Source organism: Pituophis catenifer, unplaced genomic scaffold, assembly GCF_029215685.1.
Source record: "Pituophis catenifer annectens isolate HBS135680 unplaced genomic scaffold, rPitCat1.0.hap2 SCAF_3, whole genome shotgun sequence".
Lineage (NCBI taxonomy): Eukaryota > Metazoa > Chordata > Lepidosauria > Squamata > Colubridae > Pituophis > Pituophis catenifer.
The window spans coordinates 754,433-769,345 of NW_027256883.1; the positions used below are offsets into that span (position 1 = coordinate 754,433).

General features: G+C 61.2%; 2 protein-coding genes across 3 annotated transcripts in view; one reads left to right on the plus strand and one right to left on the minus strand.

Moving 5' to 3' along the window:
* MROH1 (maestro heat like repeat family member 1) overlaps positions 1-5,428 on the plus strand; it is a 29,450-nt gene extending 24,022 nt beyond the window's left edge. The window contains 7 exon segments of the mRNA XM_070940171.1: positions 1,076-1,222; positions 1,596-1,784; positions 2,496-2,651; positions 2,736-2,870; positions 3,418-3,520; positions 3,609-3,674; positions 4,840-5,428. Coding sequence (XP_070796272.1) covers positions 1,076-1,222; positions 1,596-1,784; positions 2,496-2,651; positions 2,736-2,870; positions 3,418-3,520; positions 3,609-3,674; positions 4,840-4,925 — 882 coding nt within the window. The 3' untranslated portion in view covers positions 4,926-5,428.
* A 1,617-nt stretch (positions 5,429-7,045) lies between these two features.
* The window catches only part of BOP1 (BOP1 ribosomal biogenesis factor), a 52,148-nt gene continuing 44,280 nt past the window's right edge, over positions 7,046-14,913 (minus strand). For both annotated transcript variants that reach the window (XM_070940186.1, XM_070940187.1), the window contains exons 4-16: positions 11,693-11,847; positions 11,410-11,527; positions 11,198-11,299; positions 10,455-10,667; positions 10,170-10,331; positions 9,930-10,010; positions 9,641-9,710; positions 9,079-9,211; positions 8,433-8,613; positions 8,065-8,353; positions 7,805-7,889; positions 7,422-7,529; positions 7,046-7,336 (exon numbers count right to left, since the gene is read on the minus strand). In XM_070940186.1, coding sequence (XP_070796287.1) covers positions 7,183-7,336; positions 7,422-7,529; positions 7,805-7,889; positions 8,065-8,353; positions 8,433-8,613; positions 9,079-9,211; positions 9,641-9,710; positions 9,930-10,010; positions 10,170-10,331; positions 10,455-10,667; positions 11,198-11,299; positions 11,410-11,527; positions 11,693-11,847 — 1,851 coding nt within the window. In that variant the 3' untranslated portion in view covers positions 7,046-7,182. The remainder of the gene's footprint in view (positions 7,337-7,421; positions 7,530-7,804; positions 7,890-8,064; positions 8,354-8,432; positions 8,614-9,078; positions 9,212-9,640; positions 9,711-9,929; positions 10,011-10,169; positions 10,332-10,454; positions 10,668-11,197; positions 11,300-11,409; positions 11,528-11,692; positions 11,848-14,913) is intronic.

Below are 14,913 nucleotides of genomic sequence, written 5' to 3' on the forward strand. Positions count from 1 at the left end.
CCCTCCCCCTCTTGGAGGCTCATAACCGCAGACCCAAAGGACGGAGCGAAAGGGGAACGAATGTCTCCCTTCACCACGTGGCTCGTGCAGCGGCTGGGGATCGCTCGATTCCTCTAGCAGGATCCGGCTGCCTCACAGCCTCCAGCCCTGGGCAGCCTACGGTCCAGACGCACGTGGGGTGAGCAGGCGAGGGGCCCACCTGGCCTCTGGTTTCCTTCAGCCTGTCTGATAGCTCTGAGCCTGCCGGTGTGAACCTTCCCCGTCACCATGTATTAAATTTGTTGTGTATTTGCTAAATTCATTTGCTGCCTATCCCATCATGGGGATACAGCCGCCCCCCCCCTTTGTTTTTCCTGGGGATCCGGCTCTTGCCTGGGCAATCAGCGGATGAGGCCACCACCCCTCACCTCGCCCCTTACGTACCGCCCTCGGCCGACTTGCCGGCCCTGGCTGGGGGCGCCCAAATGGTCTTCGTTACAAGGCAGCTGCTCCTGCTGGGGCTGGCACTGGCGGCTGCTGCGCCAGGAAGCTGCCTCTTAACATCTCAGCTGATGAAGCAGCCGGGGATTAAGAGGCTCGGCGGGGAAGCCCACAGCCAGATGGGAGGGAAGGAGGGGGACACTTGGCCAAGAGGCATGCAGAGCATTTGAATCATGCTCTGAGGAGCGAGTGCCTGCACACGTGTGTGCATGGGTACACAGAGTAGTGAGAAGCTGCACATTGCACAGAGCCCTCACCTCCCCAATCCCAGTTGCTGGGGGTGAGGGATTGGGGCCAACGGGGAGGACTTCCTTGTGGAGGAGGAATTTCCATTGCAAATTGAGAAGAGCCCACAAACCTCATCCAGGTCCAGACTTCCTTCCCCTGGGAGGTGTTGGCCGTTGGGTAGACGAAGAGTTCTCCGGCTCCGCCTGGGGGCTGGCAAACTGAACCAAGTGTTGGGCCCAGCTAACCACGCAGGAGTCCTGCCGTTCGGTGGGCCGATAGCATGGAAGAAGGTTGCAACCATTCTGGTGGGCAGCCCTCTTGGGGTGGAAGCTCCCCTGCCACAAAAGACAGGCTGGGTGTCTTTCAGCTCCTCAACAGCAACGTGGTGAACGATCTGGTTCTTCTGGAGACTCTGATGGACAGCATGACCGCCCGGCTAAGAGACTCCTCGACGGTGGTGCGAATGCTGGCCCTTCGTGGACTGGGCAATGTTGCTTCGGGCTCCCCGGAGAAGGTGAGGCCTCCTGGGTTTGGGTGGCCACGTGGGGTCAGTTGAGCTCTGCCGCCTTCTGCCAGGCTCCTGAGCTGGTCTCCATCTTTGCTCATCTGAGATGGGATCCCTGGTGGAAGCTCACCAGCCCGGGCAGAAAAATGGCGGCGGCAGCAGCCTCTCTGCCAGTGGACCAATCTGCCGTCTGTGCCAGCTTTGTCTCTGATCCTCCAAGAATCTAGTTGTCCATCACCTGATGAGGTCCCCTGCGGTCTCCTCATGATCAGGACAGGCAGAGCGCCCCAGTTCCTGGAGAGACCGTCTCCCCCCTCCAGAGCACATGCTCTGAAGCTGTGGTTGACTTTCGGCTGCTGACCTGTTTTCCCTCCTCTTGCAGGCGAGGAAGAACGGGCCCCAGCTGTTGGCTTCCATGATCAACAGCTTGGATGACAAGGATGATCCCCATAACCTGGTGGCCTTGGAAGCCATGTCTAGCCTCTCCAAGATCCTGGCTTTCACTGAAGAGAGTGACATCCACTCCGTGCTACTCCATGTCACCATCCGAATACGGCCCTTCTTTGACAGCGTAAGGAGTGCAAGCCGGCAGGGGAGCGGGGAACCCTTTGGGGAAATCTGTTAGGTAGCCCTGATGCGTTCAAGTTGGTTTGTTTAGCACAGGGATCTCCAAACGTGGCCACTTTAAGGCTTGTGGACAACTCCCAGAATTGGGGATGTGCTGGCTAGGGAATTCTGGGAGTTGAAGTCCACAAGTCTTAAGTGGCCACGTTTGGAGATCCCTGGTCTAGCATGGCTGGTGGCAAAGCAGGAGACCCTATAACCGCTTCAGACAAATGGTTGTCCAGTCTTTTCTTAAAAACCTCCAGTGATGGAGCATCCACAACTTCTGGTTGCAAGCTGGTCCACTGGTTAATTGTCCTCACTGCTAGGAGGTTTCTCCTTAATTCCAGGTTGCTTCTGTCCTTGAATAGTTTCCATCCGTTGTTTCTTCTCCTGCCTTCTGGTGCTTTGGAGAACAGGGTGAAGCCCCTTCTTTATGGCAGCCTCTCAAATACTAGGAGACTGCCTTCGTGTCCCCCAGTCTTCTCTAGCCTGGCCAAACCCAAATCCTGCAACCACTCTTCGTATGTTTTAGTCTCCAGACTACAGTGGACGGATATTGTTTTAGAGAGGGGGGTGAAGTTTGGGAAGGAGAAGAGGGTCGTGGTGGGGAAAGGGGAGGAACGCCCCCTCCCCCCCGGGTCTCTAGCCGCCCCCACAGGACTTGCTTTCCTTGCAGGAGGAGCCCAACCTCCGCAAGGCCTCCATCTGCCTCTTTGGGAACCTGGCCAAGTTCAGCTCCGGGAGTGGCGAAGACGCCTTCTTTGAGCAGATCCTCTACGGCCTGGTGACCTTGCTGCTACATCTCCAGGACCCGAAGCCAGAGGTCGTCAAGGTGGGTGCCCCAGCTGGGAGGGACTCCGCTCCCTTCCCCTCTGTGGGGAAGGTCCCACCACTCCTCCCCTCTCCTTCCTCGCAGGCCTGCAAGTTTGCCTTGCGCTTGTGTGGCCCCATCATGGGCTGCCCTGGGCTCTGCGAGATGTTTCAGAAGCACCTGCATGAGGAGTGGAGCCTCCACTACGGCGAGTTCATGAATGACGTCTGCAAACACCTGGTGAGCGCCTGGCCTTTGGCTGCCCCGTCCTTCCCGCAGGCGACGGCCATGCAAAGCATTCCGGCTCCCAGTCTCTGCGCCAGGGAAGGTGCCGGAGCAGCTACTACACAACCAGTTTCAAAAGAAGCAGGTCAAAGCACAGTCCGATGAGTTCCAATTCCAGATTAGTTCCAAAGGAGCCCATGCCGACCTTTCTCGGGGATCAGGAGAAGGTCCAGAAGCACCCCAGGCTTCCCCTGCTGCTTGGCTGGAACTTTCCCAAGTGGAGGTGTCCTGCTTTGTGGCTGAGCTACTGGGTTGAAGTGGCCCTTCGGCTTTCCGGCCCATCTGCAGTTTCCAGGGTCAACATTTGGATGCCGGCCTGGGTGTGTTGACCTAACATCTAACAGAGCCTTAGTCTTACTGGCTCCATTGCTCTGGTCAAGGGCCACCCAGCGCTACACGGTAGTAAGTTTCGGAGGCTCCAGCGCTGTGTGGCCCATGACCAGAGCGATGAAGGCGACCCCTTGATTGGTTGCCATGGCCTGAGGTTTCCCTCTTGGTCCAGGTGCAGAGCTTCCCAGAAATGCTGAGTCGTTTGGTCAACATCAACCTCTTCTACTTCAAGAGCAGCTGGGCTGACGTCCGAGCTGCTGCCCCCATGTTTGTAGGTGAGGCGGCCAGAGTGGAGCTCCCTTCTGGGCTTTCTTGGATGGGGCCCCCTGGGACTGAGAGGGCCTTCTCTCCCTTCCCCCCAAGGCTTCCTGATCCTGCACGTGGACCGAGAGCAGAGCCAGCAGCTGGATCTGGACGAACTGATTGCTGGTGAGTGACCGAGGGAGGCCTTCCCCGGAGGGGGGGGGGGCTGCTGGACTCCAGATGTGACTCTGCTGCTGCGGCCTTTGATGCCGTGTAGGAACCGTTGAGGGATCCAGCTGGTGGTCCCGGGAAAGGCCCCTCTCCAAATAGGGAAGTTTTCCTGGGCTTCCAACCTCCCTCTGGGCTGCATCCCCAGAGGGCCGGTCGCTTCCATGCAGAGTGCGGCTGCGGAGCACGAAGGGGAAACGGTCTTCGTGCCAGCCTAGCAACACCCCGCAAGGGGCGCCATCCTGGGTGAAGTGGTGGGGCGGAGACTTGCCTGCTGGGGGGGCAGCCCCCTTGTCCTTGGCTAGCCCCAGCCCTGGACTGTGGGACGGAGAGGGTCAGGGCCGCGTTCCTGCGTGCAGCCCGGCTTCCTCCTCCCCTCAGGGTTGCCCCTCCGAGACCAGCCAGAAAATCCAGTTAGGTAATAAACTTTCCTGGGCTTTGCTGCTGTTTTTCCTTGTCAGCAGTGACCTCATCGCTCAGAGGAAGGCTTGGAAAATCTCTGAGCTTTCCAACGGAGCTTAAAAACCACTAAAAAAGGGAAAAGTATCTTTCCGTTGGCTGATGGAGCCGTCCCGAAGAGAGGCCCGTCTGTGTGCAGGGGTGGGGGGGAATGCCGGGAGGGGGAGCGGCAAGGACTCCGGATGGGGTCGCCACAGCTTCCCGTCTTGAGTGTGAGCACTCAGCCTGCCAGCCCCCCCTCTCCCCCCAGCTCCTGCAGCTGGCTGGGGCTGATGGACGGGAAGCAGCTCTGTGCATAAATCAGGCGGTCTCACTCGCTCGCTGCTCTGGCGGGACAGGAGAGTCTCGGATTTGCAGTGTAAACATGCTACTGGAAAAACATTATTGTATCTCTGCTGCTTGGGAGGGACTCCTGGCCCCTCGCCGGCTCTGCAGCTGGGCCCGGGCCAGGCGCAGGCAGAGCAGCAGCCCAGGACAGCCGGCGGAGCCCTCCCCGGCTCCTGCCGCGTGGGCCGAGACTCTCCGTGGCCCCGAGAGCCGGGCTTCCGTCGGTGGTTGGCTTTCAGCCACGGCTGCTCGGATGGGGCGGGGGTTAAGGGAGGGCTGCAGAGGGATGCGCAGGGCCTGGGCTCCCGCTTGATTGACGGCCATTTCTCTCATCCAGCTCTGACTGTGCTGCTGAAGGACCCCGTGACAACAGTGCGGGCGAAGGCGGTGGAGACGCTGGGCCGGCTGGGCAGGGCCATTTAAGGACTGCCGGCCATGGACGCCCCCTCCAGAGGAAACGGGATTCCCCCCCCCAGCTCCACGTTGCCCTCACACCTCCCGAGGGACGAGTCACAAGTCTTCCAGAGCAACACCACCTCCACATCCTGGAGCCTTCCCTGCCCCCAACACCTTAAAGAGAAGACCTGAAGTCTGTGCACCTTTTTGTGTTTCCATGGTTTTTTTTGAATTTCTGCAGGGGACCCCCCGCACCCCCTCCCCCCACCTTGGGTAGGCTGGACCAAACACTGGGCAGAGTGGACTCAGGGGTGTTGCACAGGGGCAGCGTGGCCCCCCTCTGCCCACCAACCCTCCCCCCCCTGCCCCACACAGGAGCAGGTGCCTCCTGACTCCGGCACGCCTGCACCCGTCCCTCCACCATCCCCAGCAAGGGGGAGGGGAGCGTCCCGCTGCGCCTTCCAAAGTTTATGCACCTTCCTCTCAGCCGGAGTTTGTATATAGACTCAGAGGACTTATTTTTAATAAACAATTTGCTTCTCAGAACCTCGAGGGCTCTTTCTTGGCTCCTTGGCCAGGAGAGGAGAGGGCCGCTCAATCCCCCGCGGCTTCTGGTGGCCGGCCTTGGGGGATGGGTCTGCCAAGCCCCCTTGTGGACTGGCCAGCCTGCTGCTTCTGGGAAACCCCCTTGACCCCCCACCGCCCAGCTCCTCCTCCTCCTCCTGTGGTTGGGCCAATTGCCTTGGGAGGCAGCAGGAAGGAGCCCCGATCCTCCCCTCGGCTTCTGGCCTGACCCAAAGCGGCCCCCAACCACCCGGTCAGTGGAGCGCTTGCAGGGAGCCTCTGAAGTCCTCCTTCCACATGGCCAGGCCCAGCCAGCCCCTCCGCCCCCCCCCCCCCCAAGGTCTTGCTGCCTTCTGTGGAGGAGAAAGAGCAGCAACCGATATGCTCGCAAAGCCCCCCCCTTCCCTCTCTGGAAGTTGGACAGCTCCACCTGGCCTCTTTTCGCCCAATTCCTCCTCTTCAGAGGAAGGAGCAGCATTGTTTCTGGCGCTCTCTAAACATACAAAGCAGCTGCCCCCGTTGGGAAACTGGGCTCACGCAGGGACCCTCTGGCCACCTGCTCCTCATCCCCCCCCCGCAGTTCCACAAATGCAGGGGTCACTGCTTCTGTTGGGCCACAGAGGACTCAACCAGATGACCTAACAGATTCTGGTAGTTGCCTCAGGTGACCTTTGCCCAGTTTTGCATTCAGGCTTCCTGCCCTCCTTGGCCAGCTGTGTCCACGATCCCTGCTCACCCACCGAGGACCACGAGAGAGAGCCGTGTTCTTAGGATGCCCTTGCCCGTTGGTCCTATTTGGGGGTGGGCGCACTCTTAAGTGTTGGCTCCCCCACCCCAGGGGTTCGGCGCAATGAGCAGCTCAGCAGTCTGCAGTTCCTGCCCCCCAGAACAGGCGTAGGAGCCCCCCCTCCCCCTTGGCCAAAAGTGCAGGAAATGCACCCCTCCCCTTCTGGCCCTGAGCAGGAGGGGAGCCACAGACGGAGCCCCCAACAGCTTCAAAGGGAAGCGGCCAGGAGGAGGGGGCTCCTTCAAGCAGGACAGGTGGGGAACCCCTGCAGGAGCCGCCCTCAGGGCCCGATTCCCTCTGGCCGTGGAGCTCGCTCTCCTTGCTCAGGTGGGCCAGATCTCGGGGTGCTTTTCTGCAGAGCACCCCCTCTTGCATTTGCAGCACCCCTTCTCCCCTGCCGGGGCTTTTGGGGGTGGGGGGGATGTGCATGGTGCTGTCTTGAGCATGAAGCCATATGCCAGGGGGCCACGACTTGCTGGGCTGGTGGGCACATTTAGAACAGGAAGAGGATGCAGAAGGGACTTTTCTACGTGTACCCAGACAACAGCTGAGCCCCAAGACGTTTTGGGAAGGGTCAGGATCAGAGGCAGCTCCCCTCCCTCCCTCCCTCATCCACCCACCCACCCACCCCCTTTATCCAGCCTACCCCCTGGTTCTGGTTCTGGTTCTGGTCAAGGGGGCTTCCTTGCAAATCAGGCACTTTTATTATTTTCCAAGCGAGCGAGCAGGACAACGCAGAAGAGTGCCTGGTGCTCTGAGTATTCAGTCCTGTAGGAGCCCCCCCCTCCACCCCCCCTCCAGTCAGTGGCCTGCAAGGTCTGAGGTTCCTCCTCCTCGCCTGGATCAAAAGCTCCGGCCTCCCAGGGAAAGGAGCCCACGGAGGGGCCCCGGCTTCCCCTCTCCTGCCAAGTCTGTTGGGAGCTGGGCGCAGGGCTACGTGAAGAGCCGGACGGTGGCATCTGCGCCCGCAGAGAAAAGCCAAGGTTGTGTGGGGTGGAAGAGGACGTCCAGGACGCCCAGGTCGTGGGCCGGCGCGTGGCCCCTCAGCACCTTCACCGGCACGAGCAGCGGGTTCTGAAGCAGGTCGCTGGAAGGAGAGGAGGAAAAGGGTCAGCGGTGCCAGTTCTGCCCCCTGATGCCATGTGCCCCACCTCCCCGCGGCAGACACTTACTTGTAGACCATGCCATGGCAGACAATGACACTGCCGTCATCCGAGCCGGAGGCAAAAAGCGGGTAGGAAGGGTGGAAAGCCACTGACCTCAGGGCTGCCTTGTGGTGCCTGCCAGAGAAGGGAAAGGCTGACCCTCCCCTACAAGAAGGCGGCTGGGTCTGCTCCAAAAGGGAGGGGCTGGCCTGGGAGGGGGCTGCTGAAGGGACAATGCCGGAGGAACCGGTCTGCCCTCGGGATGCCAGCTGCCCAGGCTCAGCGATGAGTTAGCAGCATGCCCTGCGTCCCAGGGGAAGAAGCCCACCCGCATGGCACTCAGGGGCTGGAGCAGGTGGAGTTTGGCCAGCCATTCCAGTAGATGGGAGTGGGGAAGGGCTGCTCCCTACCTGAGCACCCGGTAAGGCTTGGTGGAGAGGTCCAGGTCAAACCAGGCCAGTCTGCTGTCGTAGCTGCCACAGATCAAGTTGTCGCCTGAGGAGAGGAGGGCCGTTGGGGCACATGCTGAAAGGCTGCCACGCGCTGTGCCAAGGCAGGGACGGGAGAGCTGCCCCTCTCGCAGGCAGGGCTGAGGGGGCCTCTCTGCTCGTGCCCAGGAGGGGGGGAGGCCCGAGCGCCCCCCACTGTGGCCCCAGGGACCCCCGCTCACCTCCGGGGTGGACAGCCATGCTGGAGACCCACTTGCAGTTGGTCAGCAGCTTCTTGGTCAGCTCCTGCTTGAGCAGGTGATAGACACGAACGAAGCGCTGGGTGGCCACGAAGAAGAAAGGCCGCAGCGGGTGGAAGAGGACGCGCTGCACCTGGCCCTTGCTCCGGCGGAAGGGCGCCTGGCTCCAGCGCTTGCTGGCCTGGTGGATCAGCACCTGCAGGTGGCTGTTGTCCGACACCACTGTGGCAAAGTAGTCGCCCTTCCCGTGCCAGGTGACCTGCTTCAAGGGCTGAGGGAGGAGAGGGGGTTGGGGAAGGGCACAGTCAAGGGGCCTCCCCGCCCTCCCCCTGCCCGTGCCCAGGCCATACCTTCCCGAACCTCAGCCTGAGCCGCCCCCCCAGGCGGTGCTCCTCCTCCGTGGCTTCCTCCCACGTGACGGGCTGCAGACGGCCCTCCTCGGGGGCCACGTAGCCTTCCAGAAGTTGGTCGGTGGCCCCACAGAGCAGCTTGTCCCCGAGGCCGGGGTTCACCAGCAGCACCGCCTGCTCCCTGGAAGGGACGGGGGGCCCAGAGAGGGCGTCAGGGCCAGAGGACAACCCAATCGGACCAAGGTTCACCCTCCTCCCAGGCACAAAAGCTTTTGCCCCAGAGCAGCACCTGGGACACAGCCACCTTTCTCCACCTTGGGGGGAAAGAAGCCCCCCAAACGAGGCCATTCCTCTGTGCCCAGTGGGGCACCCAGAGATTCTCCTCTGCTGGACCTGAATGGCAAACAGGGCCAAGCCCTTCCTGGGTGGCAGGAGACGCTCTCCCACTTGTGGGGGGAGGGGCAGTATTTCCCCCCCTCCTTTCGCAATGCTTTTACACCACCGCTGTTGCCTTTCTCACCAGTCCCAGCCATCCAGGCCCCTCCCCCACTTCGTGCTTGCCCACCCGGGTGCCCCCTTCAACCTGCCCCACGGCTGCTGGCCCAGAAGCCGGGCCCCTCCTGTGGCAGCTGGAAGCCGTACTCACACAGCCACAGCCACCAGGCAGATGGTGGGGTTGGGGTTCCACGCAATGTTCTTCACTGCCGCTTGCACCGGGAGGGTTTTCACACACCTGGCCGTGCAGACCTCCCAGAACCTCACTGTGCCGTCGTCTGAACCTGGGCAGGAGACACGGGAGATGTGGCCCTCTGGAAGGACGGCATCCTCCCCACCTGAGCCACGGGGGGGTCCTGAATGGCCTTGCACCCTTCAGCCCCGGCAAGGGTCCTGATTTCTCCATCTGCCTGAGGAGGAACTCCAAAGACCATGCCTGCAGCAAGGTGGATGGCTGGGGGGCTTCGAGCTGCATCTCAGACTGGAAAGGGCAGCTCCTTTCACCAGGGCAAGGGGGCCAGGCAGTGGGGTCATTCCATAGCTGCCACCCCTCCCCCTCCCCTGCCCTTCCATATCCAGGGCCATCTTGCCCTGGAGTCCAGCTGCCTCCCCTCAGCTGCCCTCTCCCTGCCTTGGAGCGTCCCTCGTGGCCAGGAACAAACCCACCGCAGGTGCTCAGGGCAGGAGAAGCAGGGCTGCCCAGGGCCACTCACCTGATGCCAGCCACTGCCCAGTAGGAGAGAGGCTGATGCAGCGCACGAGGCTGGTGTGCCCACGATACACCTAGAGAGAGGGACAGGCAGGCGAGTGAAGCAACCACAGGAAGAGCAAAAAGGGCATCCTGGAGCAGCCCACCTCCCCAAAACAGCCCTGCCACAAGAGTTGCCCGTTTCCAACATCTGTTCCAGCCGCCCAAAGTTTTCAGCCCAGGCAGAAAAGTGGCCCAGCAAAAACCCAGAGCCAGAAGCCCTGGGCCTCCCACCGCCCCCTCCAAAACCTCACCAAGGCCTGCACGGTTGGGAAGGGCTTCAGATCCTGGGGCTTGGGCAGCTTGGGGATGAGGTCCTCAGGGTCCACGCTGACCTAGGAGGGAAGCCGTCCACCCTCAGTTCCAGCTGGAGCAGCTGCCCAGGCTGGCTCAGGGAGGAACCCACGGCGTGCCCTCCATCGGGATCAGCCGATGGCAATGCACATGCCCCCCTCCCCCAAATACCCTGGCAGGGGCAAAGCAGCAAAGCCCACCCGCATCTTCCTCTGGCGCGGGCACAGGTAGAGGTCGAGGCAGCGCTCGAAGCGCTCGTGGATGAAGCGGGGGAAGGCGGGCACACGGCGCAGGCAGTCGTGGCGCTGGGGCACGAAGTTCAGCTTGCGCTCCGAAGGCTCCTGCTGTTCCCAGGCGAGTTTCTGCAGGGGGTTGCGGGGAAGAGATGAGGAGGGGGCAAGACCTCATCCCAGGGGGTCTCCCGTGGCACCGGCTGGGACTTCCTCCCCCTTGGGACCAGGGAAGCCAGGCCCAACTCTGCTCACCTCTTCCTCGGTCGGGAGATACTCCGGAGGGGGGTTGTAGGACTCCTCGTGCCCAGGTAGGGGAAGTTTGGGGGCAGGCACGTGCATCTTGTGTCGCCCCAGGATGGAGTTGTGGTCCTCCTGGGCCCAAAGGTCGTAGAAGACCCCCGTGTCCTCCCGGGGCCTCCTGGGCTTGATCCAGCCCATCTTGATGGCGTGCACCAGCCTGGAGACCTGCAAGGGCAGAAGAGCCGCCGTGAACCCACCCCGTGATCCTCCGGGAGCCACAGGTGCCCCGGGCCAGGCCTTCTCCCGCGTTCAGCATTTCCCCGCCTTCCCTTCTTTGGAGAAAGAGGGCCATTAACTGGACAGCCTTGCTAGGGGAACAGCCAGGGCACCTGAGCAGTTCTGTTGGGGTTCAGAAAAAAGTTGGCAGCTGTGATGTGCCCACCCAGGCAGTAAACCAGAAGGGATCTGGCCAGGACCCGGTCTGGGCTCCAATCACTCCAGCGTCTACATGCCCAGGCTGCTTCTTCTGGGGGCCGCTTTGGCACAAGGCAGCGACCTCTCAGCGCCATCACCCTGACACCTGAGCAAGTCACACACAGCCCCGCCAAACCCTCTGGATCTAACAGGACGGACTGCCGGTTTCTGTGTGGGGACAGCAACTCCTGGGACGTGGGGCGCATTCGGGGCAAGGCCAACGTCAGGGTGGGCCCAGACCCCCCTCCCCAGGGGAGCCCTTTATTTTTTCAGCAGCTCACCTTCTCCTTCTCTACCAAGGAAGGGATGAAGCTCCGCTTGTCCGCAGGCCGGTTGGTCACCGGGTGGATCCTCACCTGGCTGCTAAAGAAGTCCACTGCCGGCTGTAAAGGAGTCAGAGGTTTAGGGGGGGCTGCAGCAGCAGGAAAGCACTGCTGCCCCCCTCAATTGTGGCTCCCCGGGAGAAAGGAGGGCGCAATAGCCATTTGCTTACCTCGTACGGATTGAAATTCACATCCCCAAACTGGCCGCGCTGGAGACGGTTCACCAGCTCCACTTGCTCGTCCGTCAGCTTCACATCCGCCCCAGTCATCTTGTCCTGGACCGTTCGCCTACGGGGGTGGGGAAGAGGGAAGACAGAGAGCACAAGGGGGGGGGTGCAGAGTGAGTCATGAGCAACTGTGCTTCCCAGCTTACCTGTCTCTCCCTGCAACAGGCCCCACCCAGCCTCGGCCCAGAAGCCAGGCCCTCCGGGGGGGCGGGGCGGGCAGCCTTACCAGTAGTCGGGGTTCTCCATCTTCTCCAGGAACCTATCCAGCTCGTCCTTGGAGCGGATGGGCTTGTAAATCTGCTTGCCCTCCAGGTTGTAGCCGATGTGCGGGAAGTCCTGGTACCACTCCATGGGGATGTTGCCCACCGTGTTGCGGATGTCCTGGAAAAAGAAGGGCAGGCGGGGCTCAGAGGGCAGTCAGGGACTTCAGTGGAGGGGGGAGAAGCTTGGAAGAGACTCTCCTAAGGGGAGGCGTTACTTCATCCTGATTCCCCCCCCTCCACCTGCCTCTTCATTTGCTTGCAGGAGGACCTGGCACAGGACGGAGCTGCCCCCAGAGAGCAACGCAGGAGGGGCTGAGTTGCAGGCGCAGGGAAGGCGGGAATACAAAATCCCTTTTCCTCCAAGCGGCGAGAGGTGCTCAGTGTTATGGATCAGCTCAATCATCCCCCAGCCGCCTCTGGGGGCTTTGCGGCCTATCCCGCCAACTGGAAGGCTGACTCTCTGCTGGAAATCCCACTTCTGGCCCCTTTGGAGCAAAGGAAGGGGGCTCCTCGGTTGGCCCCCTCCACCTCCTTCCCTGCCAGCTGACTCAGGGCAAAGCTGCTCCCCTGTCTTGGAGGCATCTCCGGGAGCCCTCCCTTTCCCACCTGGGTCACCATCCGGGTCCCAATGAGCGCATGGCAGCAAGAAGGGAGGCCCTGAGGCAGGAGGAGAGCCTCCTGCCCGCTCCCAGGGCCAGGAATCCATCTCCTAACCAAGGAGGTTGACCATATCCAGGTGACTCATCACCAAAGCTTCTCTCCTCCCCCGGCAAGGGAAGCTGCAGAAGGAAAAGGGGGTCCCTGGAGCCACTCAGGGGATCCCAGGGCTGGCAGATGGCCATGCTTGGCCTCCTCTTACTTTAGGCCCATTTACTGGGCCTGGCATGAAGAGTTGGACCGATTGTCCCTCCAAGGCCGCAACACACACACACACACACACACACACACACACACACACACACACACGCCTCCTGCAGAGCTGCGAGACGTGGGGACAGAACAGACAAGGGCCAATGCATTGTCCTCACAGCTGCCCTCCCCCCCCATCCCAGAGGAGCTTGACAAGCCAGCAGCACCAGCAGAGGGTAAAGGGGAACTGCTGGGAGGGATCTTCTAGCCCCCCCCCTTCCCTGGTGTGGGTGGAAAGGCATTTCACAAAGAGGGAGTCCTCAATCTGCTTCCAGAACCGGGGTGGGACATCCACCTAGCATTGTCCGTCTGTCCATCCCCACGGACGCTCTGAATGAGAGGCTGCTGTGAAGGAGGAGGAGGTGGAGTAGACACCCAAGAGCACAGCAGAGCAGCCAAGGGCCTTTCCTGTGTGGGGCTGATGCCAGTAGCAGCTTTCCCGCCCCTCCAGCTGCCTCCCACAATTAACACATCACCCCCCCCCCCACCCCAAGGCACTGCCGTCACTCAGCCACACGTCTGGAAGTTGCTCTTGGAAGAGCAGAGGCATTCCTGGGTGTGCATTCCTGGCACAGCTCTGCCTTGAAAAGTGCTGGTCCACGTGGAGAAAGAAGAGAAGGGGGAGCAGCCGGAGGGAAAGGGGGGCAGGCGGACTTTGGGATGGGGGGAGGGAAGAGAAATCCCCCCCCTGGACAGACTCTGCTGGCCCTGCTCCAGAGCTTGGCAAGGCCTGAACTGGGAGGGGCCCTGTGCAGGTTCGGGGGGGGGCAGCCCCAGGACTTCCCCCCAAAAGGGTCGGATGCCCTTAGAAGGACTGACCGCCAACGCAAAGGGCCCACTGAGGAGGGAGGGAAGGAGGGAGAGAGAGCTCTTTCTGACTTCTCTTATCCGGGAAACGGAACAAAGTCAATGGGGACGTCCCATGGCTGAGGAAGGTCTCCATGTGGGCAGGAGTCCTGCAAGGCTAGGCACATTTTTTTCACCGGCTTCCCTCCTCCTCGTTCTCTTCCCCTGCCCAGAGCCCGGAATCAAGGAGCGCCTTCCGCACAGGCCAGAGCCTTTCTGCAAAGGGCCAAAAGGGAGACCGTGCCAGACTCTCCTGGCCTCTCCTTCTGCCCCGTGCTGACCAGGTGAGGCTGGAAAGCACAGGTGTCTCTGCCCTGCCCCCTTCCCTTTCCTGGCTGGCTCTCACTCCCCCGCACAGAGGGGGGAAAGCAAGCAGACCCCTGGGCCCACCAAGGCAGCTCAGCCCGCTTGGCCCAGGAGATTCCTTGTTTGGGTGCAGACAGGAAGGTCTTCCCTTGTAGAGTGGAGGCTGGCAGCCCCCAGCCAGGGCTCCTCAACAGTCGGGGGGGGGGGAGGGTGAGGGACGGACCTCAACGCACCTGTTCCCCAGAGAGGAGCCGCTGCTGTCCTGGCCAAGAGAAGGAAAACTCCAGGAGCAGAGCTGGGTCTGCCCAGGGTGCTCACCCGAGCCCAAAGGCCTCTGAAATGGCTCAGCCTCATCGTAGGCCTGACTGGCCACCCTAAAAAGAGGCTGCTTAGGAGGCCCTGCAATTGCAAGCCAGCTTCCCAGCACGCAATGGGTCAGAAGTAAAGCTTGGGCTCCCACAAGGTTCTGTTTAGTTATTTAAACATTTGTATGCTTTAAAGCAAGATGTGGGACCAGGTCAGACAGAGATTTATTTATTTATTTATTTATCCATCAATCCCACTGCCTGACGCCCAGTGATTCTGGGGGGGCTGAGATAAAAGCCCAGCCAAGTGAGCCAGACTGGTTGCTACTTCACAGCCCAGCAAGCGGTCCAAGTCCTGCTGCTGATGCTTCGCTGGGTTTTGTTTTGAAACCAGGAATGAGTTTAAATCAGCAACCTGGTGAAGCCTGCAGTGCCAAGCGCAGCCTACCTGCCTGCTGCATCAAGAGAGGACTCAAGATCAACGTCTCCACGTGCTGAAGGACACTGCTGCGTGCCCTGGCTTAGCCACAGCTGAAGACCCTGGGAAGCAGCTGCGCCTTAACCCAGGAGGGTGTCTCTGTGCACCAGAGCCCCTTCCCCAATCGCCCCCCCCCCCCCCGAAGGACAAGAGGATTCTCCTTCCCTCACCCTTTCCCTGGGGACAAGTCCTCCGGGTAATCCACAGGGCATGTTTCAGGGGCAGAGGAAGGAACCAATACACGCGTGGGGCACCTGAAGGACGGGGGAGGTTTTCTGTTCCACAACAAATCCAATGGGGTGCAGGTGGGGCCCAGCAGGGCCTGGAGCTGCTGAGGCCT